Source organism: Brassica oleracea, chromosome C9 (genome assembly GCF_000695525.1).
Source record: "Brassica oleracea var. oleracea cultivar TO1000 chromosome C9, BOL, whole genome shotgun sequence".
NCBI classification, from domain to species: Eukaryota; Viridiplantae; Streptophyta; class Magnoliopsida; order Brassicales; family Brassicaceae; genus Brassica; species Brassica oleracea.
The window spans coordinates 48,840,547-48,854,736 of NC_027756.1; the positions used below are offsets into that span (position 1 = coordinate 48,840,547).

At 38.4% G+C, this 14,190-nt stretch overlaps 3 protein-coding genes and 1 long non-coding RNA gene across 4 annotated transcripts; 1 reads left to right on the top strand and 3 right to left on the bottom strand.

Annotated features, from left to right (window-relative positions):
• Positions 1-590: 590 nt before the first annotated feature.
• LOC106315244 lies at positions 591-2,128 on the bottom strand. The gene is made up of 2 exons (XM_013752991.1): positions 916-2,128; positions 591-616 (listed from the first exon to the last, which is right to left on the bottom strand). Exons 1-2 carry the CDS (start codon positions 2,126-2,128, stop codon positions 591-593), a joined length of 1,239 nt encoding a protein of 412 aa, XP_013608445.1.
• A 628-nt stretch (positions 2,129-2,756) lies between these two features.
• On the bottom strand, positions 2,757-5,644 carry LOC106316906. Its single transcript, XR_001265001.1, has 2 exons — positions 5,341-5,644; positions 2,757-3,043 (listed from the first exon to the last, which is right to left on the bottom strand). It is a non-coding gene; the product is annotated as an uncharacterized LOC106316906 (long non-coding RNA).
• A 211-nt stretch (positions 5,645-5,855) lies between these two features.
• On the top strand, positions 5,856-9,118 carry LOC106316400 (putative cyclic nucleotide-gated ion channel 18). The gene is made up of 7 exons (XM_013754281.1): positions 5,856-6,417; positions 6,876-7,088; positions 7,163-7,473; positions 7,535-7,646; positions 7,727-7,963; positions 8,041-8,435; positions 8,671-9,118. The coding sequence occupies exons 1-7, from the start codon at positions 5,953-5,955 to the stop codon at positions 9,080-9,082; spliced, it is 2,145 nt and encodes a 714-aa protein (XP_013609735.1). The 5' UTR covers positions 5,856-5,952; the 3' UTR covers positions 9,083-9,118.
• Positions 9,119-9,237: 119 nt separating this feature from the next.
• Positions 9,238-11,232, bottom strand: LOC106315792 (UDP-glycosyltransferase 90A1). The gene is made up of 3 exons (XM_013753615.1): positions 10,265-11,232; positions 9,681-10,016; positions 9,238-9,568 (listed from the first exon to the last, which is right to left on the bottom strand). Exons 1-3 carry the CDS (start codon positions 11,219-11,221, stop codon positions 9,380-9,382), a joined length of 1,482 nt encoding a protein of 493 aa, XP_013609069.1. The 5' UTR covers positions 11,222-11,232; the 3' UTR covers positions 9,238-9,379.
• Between the last annotated feature and the right edge of the window lie 2,958 nt (positions 11,233-14,190).

Below are 14,190 nucleotides of genomic sequence, written 5' to 3' on the forward strand. Positions count from 1 at the left end.
CTTACACTACTACACAGCCGTGAGCCATGAATTTTCTTTTGAAGGAAAAAAGAAATATGATATGATGGAAGTTGTTGTCCCTTACTTTACTTGAAAGAAGTTGTTGGTTCCTTAAGTGTGGTGTATGGATAAACATCATATTATTAGTGACGTATTAATATTATGTTCAAAAAATTTCAATATCTTCATCTATTTCTTCTCTGTTCCTTTTATATTTGCATCATTGTTTCTAAGGAATCTCATTCCCTTTTTGTTATAGGTCATCTTACGGTGTCATCAAGCTTGCACACTAGCTATCTCCCCACACTACCACTATATGCTCATAGAATGTTTGGTACCCGTGCTTTAGTATCCTTTTTATTTATACACAGAATTATTTTTGGCGGAAAACTCAATTAAATAGTTTTTTTTTCAAAAACGAAAAGAAAAAGACACTTGTTACCAAAAAATGAAGAAGAAAAAAAAACAGTTTATGTTACAATTTTAAATAAAAATCTGATTAGTGACCTGATATTTGGGCCAGAAGGTTCAAGAGCTGTGAATATTGGACCGATAGGTTCAACAGCTCACTACTATAGACTTTGTGCCGCTCATAGTTTAGGAGGCAAAACGTATGCTGTTTTGAAAGCATATAAGAGCATGAGCATTGGGTTCACCAACATTTTTTAATATTTTTTCGTGGGTCCATGAACAGTTATGAACTCGGATATGCTGTTTTCTGCATTAGTGAATCCGAAGAAGGAGTTTATAGGAATAAAATAATAAAACATATTATTAAAATTATGAAAACATTTTATTCAATACATTAAAAGTACATTACATAAATTGAGAAATTTTTCTAACATACATAACTTATTTATTCATCTTCATCACCAAACATTTGCCAAATATTTTCCACTAAATCAGCTTTCAAACGATGATGCTTGTCGCTATCTCGAACTTCTCTCCGCATGGCTAACATATCAGGGGTGACATTAACACTATCTCTGCTTCTCGCCTGCGAACTTCTGCTAGACTGTCCTGTCTCAAACTCAGATATATCAATTGGAGCGTATCCGTCTCGTTCGTCCTCTACTATCATATTGTGCAATATGACACAAGCTATCATTACTTTTCCTATCCTTTCCTTGTCCCATTGTAGAGCTGGGTTCCTAACAATTGCAAACCTCGATTGCAATACTCCAAAAGCCCGTTCGACATCTTTTCTGGCGGATTCTTGCATTTCTGCAAATTTATGTGCTTTACGACCTTGAGGAAGTGGGATGGATTGGAAAATTGTTGCCCATGGAGGATAAATGCCGTCAGTAAGATAGTAGGCCATACGATAAGTGTGGTTGTTGACCTTGAACTTCACTTTAGGGGCTCGACCATGTAAGATGTCATCAAAAACTGGAGACCGATCAAGAATATTGATATCGTTTAGGGTACCTGGTAAGCCGGAAAAAACGTGCCAAATCCAAAGATCTTGTGATGCCACGGCTTCTAAGACAATTGTCGGCTTTCCCGAACCACGTGTGAACTGACCTTTCCAAGCTGTTGGGCAGCTTTTCCACTCCCAGTGCATACAGTCGATGCTGCCTATCATCCCCGAAAATCCCCTTACCTCTCCAATATCGAGTAATCGCTGAAGATCCTCGGCTGTAGGTGTTCGTAGATACTCATCCCCAAACAATTGTATTATTGCATCAGTGAATTTTGCCAAACATAAACGTGATGTACTGTCAGCCATCCGGAGATATTCGTCATATGTATCTCCTGACTGACCATATGCGAGCATACGTATCGCTGCCGTACACTTTTGAAGTGGAGATAGCCCGTTCCTTCCGGTAGCATCTCTTCTTTTCTGAAAGTACGGAACTTCAGTACTTAGACGGTCGACAATGCGAAGGAACAATGGCTTGTTCATTCGAAACCGCCGCCTAAACATATCTTGTGTGTACGTTGGATTATTACTGAAATAGTCGTTGCATAGTCGAATGTGTCCTAGTTCTCGATCTCTTTCAATATAAGCTCGCCTCTTTGGTTTGTTGGTTTGACCATCAATTACTGTATCGATGAAATTATCAACTACTTCATCGACCAATTCATCAAAAACTTCATCCGCTTCATCACTTGATGAGGAAGACATTGTTGATGATATTTATTGTAATATTTTTCCTACAAAAGGCAATAGGGAGGAATTTTTAATAAACTTTTAAAACAAATTTTTATTTCTTATATATGGTATGCTTTTCCTCTTTTAAAGTTTATTTCTCTATTTCTCTTCATTTTTTTTTTGGGTTTTAACCTTAGTTTTTTTTTATATTATTTTGGTTTTAACCTTAGTAAAGTTTTTCATTAAAATTATAAATCTGTTTATTTCTCTTGAATCTTTTTTTTTTGGGTTTTAAGTTTAGTAAATTATAAACCTTTTTTTGGTTTTAAATATGATAATATAGAATTTAGAATTTCATTATTTAAGGATATGTTCATTACTTAGAATTTTTGGTTTTCAACTTACCTCTGTTGAATGGAAGAGATGATCTGTGGGGTTGAGGAGTAGTAGAGTTGATTCCTTGTGTTGATTGGTGATTCTTGTTTGATTGTTGTTGTGATTCTCGTGGTGTTGGTTGGTGATTCTCGTAGTGGTGTTGGTTGGTGAGATTCCGAGATGGTGAGATAGTTTTGATAAAAGTATGGCTGATGGTAAGAAGAATCAAACTGATGTATCACATAGTTGGTAAGATAGTTTTGATAAAATGCATGAATGAGATAAATAGAATGAAACACATAGTCATTTATATAGAAAAACATTGAAGCAAGTAGCATGTGGGTACATACACCTGTGAGTACAAAAGCAAAGCCGTGGGGACATACCCTTGATTTGATACATACATAAAACGAGTGTAGAAAGTTGGAAAACACTACACTCTCCCGTGATTCCATCTTACATAACCTACCACTACAACCACCTACTACTACATTACCACCCGTGACTTGATTTGATACATAAAGAAACAGAGACCTGCAACCATCCACGCATCCTCCTCCTTGAACTGGTGACCTACAAAGCACAACAGTTACAATATCAATATACATCAAGGAAAAGATTTAAACACAAACATCATACACTGCATTTCCTAGCAACCTACTATAAATTTCAAAAAATAAATAACCACTCACCAACTTAAAGCAATTCAGATATGAGTTTGTTTTTTAGAGCAAGCTCTTGATCTGTAAGTGTATCAGCGTTTTTTCCTAGCAACCTATCAAGTATTTTCTGTTTGGATAACATATTCTTGGCTGCTAGAATGGTTTCGATCTGATCAAACGCTGCTTCATTGCCATGCTTCTTGCGTTTTGCTGCTTTGCTAGCCTTGACTCCGGGAGGTCTAACATCTTCCTCGCGATCCACCTCATCCGCAGTTTCCTTCCTTTTCTCCTTTGCACCATTTGATGTCAGACTGTGTGATCTCCATTTTTGATCAAACCGAAGCTCCCTCCAACAATGTTCAAGACTGAACTTGGCTTTGTAGTCATTTAAGAAGATGTCATGAGCCACCTTCATGACATCATTCGCATTTTGTCCACTCGTCTGCTCCTTCAGAGCAGCTTCATGACATCCCACGAACTTACACACCTGCTCATTAACCCTTCTCCACCTCTGCTTACATTGACTCCACTCCCTAGGAATGGAGCCAACGAGCAGAGGGCTAGCATTCACGTACTCCTCTATTCTCTTCCAAAATGCTCCTAGCTTCTGCTCATTACTGGTTATTGGATCCTTGCTGGTGTTCAACCAAGCACTGATCAACACCAAATCTTCTTTGATTGTCCACTTCCTCCTTTCCGGAGGTTTGGGAACCTCAGAAGATCCTATTTCTATTGGCTGAGTGGTCTGGGAAGTAAGCAGGTTAACAAAGCCGGGAGAGTTTAGGGGAAAAGGATCCATTTTGGTTGAGTATTGAAGTTTTTAAGTTTTCGTTTGTGTTTTAAGATGTCGATTAGCTAGGTTTTTAAACTACTTTTGGGTTTGAAAGTACAAGGAAGTAAACACCTTCTAACCACCAAAAATTGATTACACTTAACTTAACTACACAACTACTTCAGTTCTGGTTCAGTTCAAGTTTAAATTCAAGTTCACACAGACCATTCAAAAATTGATTACACTTAACTTAACTACACAACTACTTCACACAGACCATTCAATAAACATCAAATCAGGTTTTCAAATTAATTATTTCAAGTTTAAATTCAGTTCTGGTTCAGTTCAAGTTTTAATTCTACTACTACTCTAACCTACTCTAGTTCAAGTTCAAATTCATTACGCAACAACTCTAGTTATAGTGTGGTTACCTTTGTGTTTTCAGTCGAAGCAGCATTTCTCCAAGTGATCCACCTGCACGGTCAGGTTATAAACCTTCCCAGTGAGCCTATCAACCTCCACAGTGAGGGCTTTTACCTCTTCCTGTACAAGGAAATGACAATGAGATGGTGTTAGTCACTGTATAAAATATAAGAAAAAAATTACAAAACAAAATTCAAAAGTGGGAAGTCAGATTACCTCCAGACTCTTAATCTTATTATTCACCTCCGGCACCTACTTGATCACCGCCTCCACCTCCTCCGCACGACTTGTGAGCCGTTCGATATGCTCCTGCACACCAATGACCCAAGGCTGACGATAATGAAAACCATCAGCCTTGGTAACAACACATAAACTATATCAGATTGTTAATTAACAGACAAAAACAGAAGACATAATTTAAAAGACAAGAACCCGTTTTTTACCTCGTAGTTTATGCAGGTGAAGAAACGCTTGCCGGGGAGAGTGTCGTATTCCTCCTTCCCACAAACCTCGTGAATTATACTCCCACCACAGGGACACCTCGTCGGAATCCTGTGTTCTGAATCACACACGTATGAAAGCATATCGATGTGCTCCTTTCTTCTCTTTGTGTCTCTTATCTCTGCTTCGGGATCCATCTGTATCAGGAAAACAAATAATTAGAACAGAAGCAACCGAGAAACAAAAAAAAAATTGAAAGACTAACTAAAAACCCCCAAATCCAATTCAAATCCACGATGAACGAACAGTAAAAGAAATCCGTATGTTGATTTAAACGAAGAAATTAAAACCCCCTTTTAGATTTCGAACCCTTACACGAAACCCCCAAATCGAAATGAAATCCACGATAAACGAACCCTAAAAGGAAACCGTATGTCGATTTTAACCAAGAAATCGAAACCCCCTTCTCGATTTTCAACCCTAAGACGAAACCCCCAAATCGACTTCCTTAACCTAGAAACCTCTCGAGATCAAATCGAAGCTATCTCGTCCTCGGAGTGATTGAGACTCACCTGAGAGCGTTTACGAGTGACTCCGACGACGAATTGATCGAGAAAATCTCCGGCTCTGGACTCCGACACGAAATCGCCTCAGAGACGGAGAAACCCTAGATTTCGAAGAGAGAAGGGAAAATGGGATCTTTCACGCGAAACCCTTTTTTTCTCACTCAACACGCGAGATCGCGTAGCCACTCCCTCTGCGCCGCGTGGCATGACCCCGTATCATACGGGCTCACTTGGAAGACCCGGTTCACGGGTTGAAACCCATTTATTCATTTCTTTTAATCGAAAAGGCCTATGATACCGAGCCCATGACTCTCTCATAAACCCCCGATGCGGGTGGTCTAAACGGCGTAAACAATAATAACCCTTTAGGAACCAAGTTTCCGTAAATACCCTCACTCTCCTCCTATTTCAACGGCCCTTCTCCCAATTTTCCCGCGAGAAATCCTCTCCTTCCATAATCATCAAAAGAAGAAAAAATGCAAACAGAAAAAAAAAACAAAAAAATTCACGACGCAAGCAAAGTGCCCTAACCTCTCCTCCTTCCTCTCTCCACCAATCGCTACGTACCTCTCTCTCTTAACTGCGGAATCCGATTAACACCGGAATCCGCCATGGAAGATGAATAAGATCCGATCTCTCCGCTTCCTCCTCCCCGAGACCATAACCTCCGCCGCGTCTAACCGAGGATCTGTCGCCGTACGCTACGGCAGCCAAGTCCTTCCATGGCGGCATCAGATCCTGGACCCGGACAGCAGCATCGTCACCTACTGGAACCACGTCTTCCTCGTCACCTCCATCCTCGCCCTCTTCCTCGATCCTTTCTATTTCTACGCTCCTTACGTCGGCGGCCCCGCGTGTCTCTCCGTCGACGTCGGCCTCGCCGCGACGGTCACGTTCTTCCGCTCGGTGGCCGATCTCTTCCACCTCTTGCACATTTTCATGAAATTCAGAACGGCCTTCGTCGCGCGGAGCTCTAGAGTTTTTGGACGCGGTGAGCTTGTTAGGGATCCGAGAGAGATCGCTATGAAGTACTTGAAGAGCGATTTCATCGTCGATGTTGCCGCCATGCTTCCTCTTCCTCAGGTTCGCATGCATGACTACTAGCTTATTATTATGTAGCATAGATGTTGATAATATGGTCTAGGTATAAGGTTAAGGAACATAGATAGACAGATATACATCTTATAATGTAGCAGAAATATATCTTGCATTCTTATAACCTTGTATTTTAAATTCTGAAATCAGCTCGAATGAAATCGGCTCGGCTTAAGACTAATGGTCGGGTCAAACCGGCCTGACTATCTTGGTCATGTCGGTTTAAGATTGATGAGACTTTTTTAATAAGTCGGATCAATTTTAGTTCAGTTGGGCAGCATGTGTTCGAACTCTAATACTATATTATGAATCATGTTAAATTTCAGTGTCGTTTAATTTTATGGTATTTATCTATTTTCAGAATTAATTTTCTTGTATCCGTTATATGATACTTTTCACCATCATCAAAGCCTTATATGTTTGTTCTGACAATCTTTTGATCTCAGCTTGTAATTTGGCTAGTAATTCCAGCCGCAACCAACGGGACTGCTAATCATGCCAATAGCACACTCGCCCTTATCGTTCTCGTCCAATACATTCCAAGATCATTCATCATATTCCCACTTAACCAAAGGATTATAAAAACAACCGGGTTCATCGCCAAAACTGCTTGGGCAGGAGCTGCATACAACCTCCTCCTCTACATCCTTGCTAGTCACGTAAGTTTTCTCCTCGTCTCTCTCTAGATTTCTTCAGTCTAAGTTGCTAAGAATCTCTATCCGTTTGTGCTCAGGTGTTGGGGGCAATGTGGTATCTATCATCAATTGGGCGGCAGTTCTCGTGCTGGTCCAAAGTATGCGAGAAAGATCACGCCCTGAGAGTTTTGGATTGTCTTCCTAGCTTCTTGGACTGCAAGAGTCTACAGCAACCTGAGCGACAGTATTGGCAGAATGTTACTCAGGTTCTTTCTCATTGTGATGCTACGAGCAGCACTACTAACTTCAAGTTTGGCATGTTCGCTGAAGCCTTTACCACTCAAGTCGCTACTACGGATTTTGTGTCAAAGTACTTATATTGTCTTTGGTGGGGTTTGAGAAATCTAAGGTATTAACAGCCTTTGATCCAACACATTTATTGTGTCTTGTCTAACCGTTCTGTTTTACAGTTCTTACGGCCAGAATATAACCACAAGTGTATATCTTGGCGAGACCTTGTTCTGTATTACAATCTGTATTTTTGGGTTGATTCTCTTCACACTCCTGATCGGTAACATGCAAGTAAGATTCATAGCTTAATTCTTGAAAAGCTTTTCAATACATTTTTTTTGTATTTTTCTAACAAAAGATCTTGTGGAAAGACATCATTACAATCAATGTCTGTAAGAGTTGAGGAATGGAGAGTTAAGAGACGAGACACCGAAGAATGGATGAGACATCGTCAACTACCTCCAGAGCTTCAAGAACGTGTCCGAAGATTCGTTCAATACAAATGGCTTGCAACTAGAGGCGTCGATGAAGAGTCAATTCTCCAGTCTTTACCTACTGACTTACGCCGTGAAATCCAACGCCATCTCTGTCTTGCTCTTGTCCGCAGGGTACATACACTAACTTTGTCCTTACAAAAAATTAATTGTTTTTCATTTCATAAATCACAATATTTTGCTACGTGCAGGTCCCGTTCTTCTCACAAATGGATGATCAACTTCTTGACGCTATATGCGGATGTCTTGTCTCATCTTTAAGCACGGCAGGGACCTACATATTCCGTGAAGGTGATCCGGTGGATGAGATGCTCTTTGTGATTAGAGGACAAATAGAGAGCTCAACTACAAACGGAGGAAGATCTGGTTTCTTCAACTCCACTACTCTAAGACCTGGTGATTTCTGTGGAGAAGAGCTTCTTACATGGGCCTTGATGCCAAACTCTACACTTAATTTTCCTTCTTCAACCCGTAGCGTCCGTGCCCTCTCTGAGGTTGAAGCCTTTGCCTTAAGCGCAGAGGATCTTAAGTTTGTTGCTCATCAGTTCAAACGTCTTCAAAGCAAAAAGTTGCAACACGCTTTCAGGTACACCATTTATAATATAGCATCCAATGATGCAGAACCGGTCATGAACATTTAATATAAGCTAGTGAACCATTAGCCTATATTCCTCAGAATTTTAGAAGAAAAATTGGCCACTAAAATTTTAATAATTTTAAAAAAATTTAAACCCATATTAAATGTTTATACAACCCAAAATCTTAGGTCCAGCCATGCATGGCATGAATGAATCAAATCTCATTTACGTCCATTAATTCAGGTACTACTCACATCAATGGCGAGCATGGGGAGCGTGTTTTGTGCAATCCGCATGGAGAAGATACAAGCGACGAAAGCTCGCTAAAGAGCTCAGCTTGCACGAGAGTAGCGGATATTATTACAGAGATGAAACAGGATACAACGAAGAAGGCGACGAAGAAAACTACTATGGAAGCGACGACGATGATTTCGAAGGTGAGAGACTGTCTGTGGACAACACAAACAACAGCCAAAACCTTGGAGCAACAATGTTGGCATCTAAGTTTGCAGCAAACACGAGAAGAGGCACGAATCAAAAGGCTTCAAGTAGTAGTAGTACTGGTAAGAAAGATGGATCTTCGAATAGTTTGAAAATGCCTCAACTATTCAAACCTGATGAGCCTGATTTCTCTATGGATAAAGAAGACGTTTAAAAGTGTGACATGTTTGATTTTTAGATGGTAAATAGTGATAGGAAATAAATATTTGGGATTTTAACTTAATATTTTCGTTTTTTTATGTATCGGTTTGAGAATGTTAGATAGAGCAAAAGATTGTAGTTTAAAAAATTATATTGTTCTTATAATGTCTTAATGTTATATTGTATGATCTGTTTCTCATATCAGATATTTATAACACATACAAACTTTTTTATTTTTTATTTTATTCAGAAGAACAGTAAGGTTATGACCTTAGTCAGATTGAAACAACAACCAAGAGTACACTGCTCTCTAATCATGGCTTGACAGCTTATTAACATCATTTGTTTCTCTAATCTTACATAACTCTTCAAGAAGCAAACTCAAATTCTTCCATGACGAACCTGTCCCTTGAGCCAAAGCTTCTCTAGCCATTTCTGCATACTCTTTCACGTTCTTTCTCGCAGTCTTCCCCATCTCTCCTTCCATCAACACTTTAACCTATATTGTACCAATAAAAAAAATATCATAACTGAAGCCAGCAATATTAATTAAGTTTTTTTTTAACACAACAATATTAATTAAGTTCATTCAAAACATTTTGTTATAATACCTTTTGACTGACTTCTTCTCTTGACACGAACCCTTCGAGAGTTCCATCTTCTGTTTCGATTCTTACTCCGACCTTTAGCTCCTCCACGACCAACTTGGCATTGAGTGGCTGCTCGGCCATCATTGGCCAAGCGAGCACGGGAATCCCGGCGCATATACTCTCTTGCGCCGAGTTCCATCCGCAATGGCTTAAAAAACCTTTCACACTTTCATGGGACAGTATTTCCCATTGGTCCACCCAATCTCTAACAATCATTCCATGCTCTCTCACTCTCTTCTCGAACCCTACTCCAATCATATCTTCCACGTCCATTCTCGTGACCCACAAGAAGTTTGCCTTTATTATTAACAATCAGTACCATATGCGTAAATTATAACAATCATTGTCACTCCATTTATGGAAAACGTCGTGAAGTTAACGCCAACTACTTGTATGTTTTCTCATTACAAACTAAATTTTATATTGGTTGATATCATATAACAAACTAATAATATTTGCTTGGAGTTATGTCGAACAATTTGAAAAGTCCAATATATGGAGCTTCAGTGATCAAATACTAAAATTTTACTATTTTACGCACGTACCTTGGAATCTTCCATGCCTAAGGCTATTTCTCTGAGCTGCTCGTTCGATATCTCAGCCTGCGTTCCAAAGGCCACGTACAAAACCGGACATCTTTCCTCTCGCTTCCGGTCCAACCAGTCAATCCAAATCGGTTTATCACTTTCCGGTTTAGGAGGGTTTACCAAGCACAATGGCCCAACACACCGCGGCTTGGGCTCACCCCTAACGCCTAGGCGATAGTCAACGAACGTTGACTCGAGCTCGTAAAAGCTGTTCACTATAACCCCACGGCTCTTCCCAGTAGACATTAATTGGTCCATGAGTAAATCGAACTCTGTACCTGATTGATCCGGTTCGGTGAAAACCGGGACGAAGTCGCACTTCTTAACCCGGATCCATTGAAAATCCGGTACAGTAACCGGTTCGGTATCGGATTTAATATTTCCCGGTTTGGTAAAGAGTTGGTGTACGGAGACGGAGTTGTAGAGAGCCGACGAGTACGAGTTCATGCCGAAGAAGGCTAGTCTCGGGATCTCGAACTTAGCGGCGGAGTCCAGTGTCCACCACAGGAATCCGTCGGAGACCATGAACGTGACTTGTGGAAGATTCTTGAGCGTTTCTTCGAAGAGAGGCTGGAGAGATTTGGTTGCACGCGTGAAAGGCACGTAGAGCGACATGGAAGGGAGCTTGTCGGTGCTTTCGACGCCGGGAGTGATTCCGGCGATGTTTTCCGGGAAAGGGAGGGAGATTATTTTTATAGATGATGTGACGTCGGAGAGGAAGTTTGAGATGAAAGGTTTGTTTTGTGGGGTGGTGAAGATGGTGATGGACATGGATGGCTCTTCGCCGTCGTTGGAGGAGGAGGTGACACAACGGTGACGGATGAGGAGGCGGGCGAATTGGAGGAGAGGAATGGTGTGGCCCTTTGACATGTAAGGGAAGAGAACCACATGATGAGGTGATGGTGAAACTGACATGTTTGCGTGTGTTTTCTTCACATTGTTTTCACAATACATTATTTATAGGTCAGGATTTACTTAAATTTTATTTTTCTTTAATATTTCACTTAATTTTGTTTGTTGAATGTATTTATTATTTGTTGACTTGATGGTTCCAAAGAAGTAAAGTGCTTGAAGTCTAAAGAACATTTGAAAATATGTGGCTTTTTATGTAAATTTTGATGATAAACGTTAGTAATTAACATTGAAATAAATATCAATCAAATTAAATACTTAAAATTATTAAATATGGTAAAAAATCGTGGTTTTTGTAGAAACTAAACAATAGTATGATTTTCTAAGTTACCAAGTTGGAAGTTTTTAATGTTATTTCCCCCAAAATACAGTCAATTAAAAGATATTCTGTCTAAGAAGAAAAAGGAAAAGAAAGATCACACACAGAATCAAAAGTATTGTCAACATTAATTCGATCGGTTCCCTCGTTTGACATATATATAATAAATTTTCATTTATTCACGTCTCTGCATACACGTATGCAGTTTGTTAGAGCTTTTAGACATATGTTTTGAATCAATTTCTTTGGAAAGTAACATCGATAGTCCACAGGGTAACAACTTTGAATAACAAGAGAAACTTGTTTTTACATTGCAAAACAAATACACACGTGTGTGAAAGGGTGGCATATGTCAGTTTGTGATATAATAATAATATGAGTTGATTACTCTCTATGCCCACTTTTTGACTTATCTTTATATTTGACTTATCTTTATATTCAGAATCACTTCTTACATGTGAGATACTTTGTTGTGGACCAGTAATAAACTGTGGACAATTTTTCCCTTAATAGACATTTGATGCGTAGACGGATGATGCGTGGATGGAGATACGTGAACGCAGATGAGTGTAAAATTTTTAGAAGTTTCATCAGAGCAAACTCCACAATAGCTGAGCTTAATGACAACACCCCAACAACAATGTTCGTCTGTGGACAAGAAAATCCACAGGAAAGAAGATTTTGATTATGTTGTGGATTTGGACACTAACATAATCATGAATAAAGAACAAGAGAGATCTCTTAAATTTGTAGATAGAAAATTGAAGCTTGATGTGGTAGATAGAGTAGTAACTCAAACACTAAACATTGATTAAAAAATGTAACATATTGAAAGGCTATGATATGGATGTCAATGTGTCCACAATATTAATAACTTTAAACCAATTACGACCACATGCATGTCTAGGGAAAAAACAAGCTTGAATGATGAAAGCAAAGCTAAACAAACCAAAAAGTTAAAAAGAGTTAGCTCCTCCTCCAAAACCATCGGTCAAAACGAGTCAGCTCTTTTTCCCGGTGAGCCACACCATGGATTCCGAGCTCAACATCGTCGTGGATGAGCTGGGTGAAGCTGCGGTGGTTCGAGCTCGTCACAATCCTCCACCATGAGATATGTAGTATGCTAAATTTTGAATTTTAATCATAATTTTACTCATCCACAAATAGCCGTTCATATTTACCCATCCATGCTTACCCGTCCATATCTTCCCACACTCATCCACATGTGTCTTTCCATGCTTATATTCTATATGTAGTTATCCACGGTCTTCAAACATCCACATATCACTCATCCATAACACAATCATTAAATATGTGTACAAGTATATATTTTAAAATATAACAAAAATATATATCAAAATGGATATCAAATTATAGAGAATAAAAAATCATAATTTATTATATCAACAAAATTTGTTATATGTATTTTTAATTTAAAAATAAAAAGGTGGTCACTTTGTAAGGAAAAGAGAGAAAAAATTATCAGCTGATATGAGGAGGATGAGGTTAGAACACAGACACTAGACTAAAGGGAATATTTATTATTTATGGCCGAAATTTGTTTATAAATTGAACGGCCGGAAACAATCTGATTCTTCCGCGTGGTCCAAGGACCGGCACTGTATATTAGGCCATATGTCCTTCACTCCTTATAAACAATAAGAGCATGGTTATCCCATGAAATCCACTTGGTTAGCGGATTTCTTAATGATAATTTAATTATATAAATGTACTTAAGTAGACTTAAAAACTCTACTTAATAAACTCCTATTTTGAGTGGTCCAATGGGAGTTTTTTTAATTAAGAGTTTTTTAAAAAAATATTTTTTTTAAAGATAAAAGTTATTTATTAAATAAAAAATCTTAAAAGATAACATTTAAAACATAGATATTAAAAAAACATAAAACAAAAACTAGTACAATAATCGAGAATAATTTGAAAAAACATCCGAGTTCAGTTGTTGTCTTCAGCACGTCCAAATTTACGCCATATATGTTCAACCAAATCAGCTTTCAGTTGTTGATGCATTTGCCTATCACGAATTCTAGTTCGAACACCCATCATATGGACGATATTTGTAGGGATATCTGTAAAAATAAAAATAGATTAAATGAGATAAAAAAGATTAAATGGGAAAAAAACAACAAGCTTTTTTTTTGTGGGAAAGAAGGAAAAAAAAAACAACAACAACAAACTGGCACGTGGTTTTAAACCATGCTTAAGGATCGATCACCAAACATTCTAATTAAGGATCGGTAACACAGTTTTTATTTATTTTTGATTTAATTAAATCATTCATTTAGTTTAAAAACCCATTAAGGATCGTGCGATTATCATGGTCTAATCTGTTAAGAAATGAAAAGAGATTTTATTTTGCATGAAAACGTTACTCAATTTTTGTTGTACACTTTTTTCTGATATGCCTTGTATACACTTTTTTCCTTTCTAGCTAGAAGTCAATTGTTGTCACACGTCATGAAGGAACTATATATATCGTTATTAATTTAGGAATCCAAATACAGTTCAACTCATTTGTCATTCAAGTATTCAATTCAACAATACTGTTGTATCTATGAAAATTTAAGCTGGTAATGAAATATTTGTAACGAAGTTTAACTGATTTCTATATGTAGTATTGTAGTTCAGTAACAAA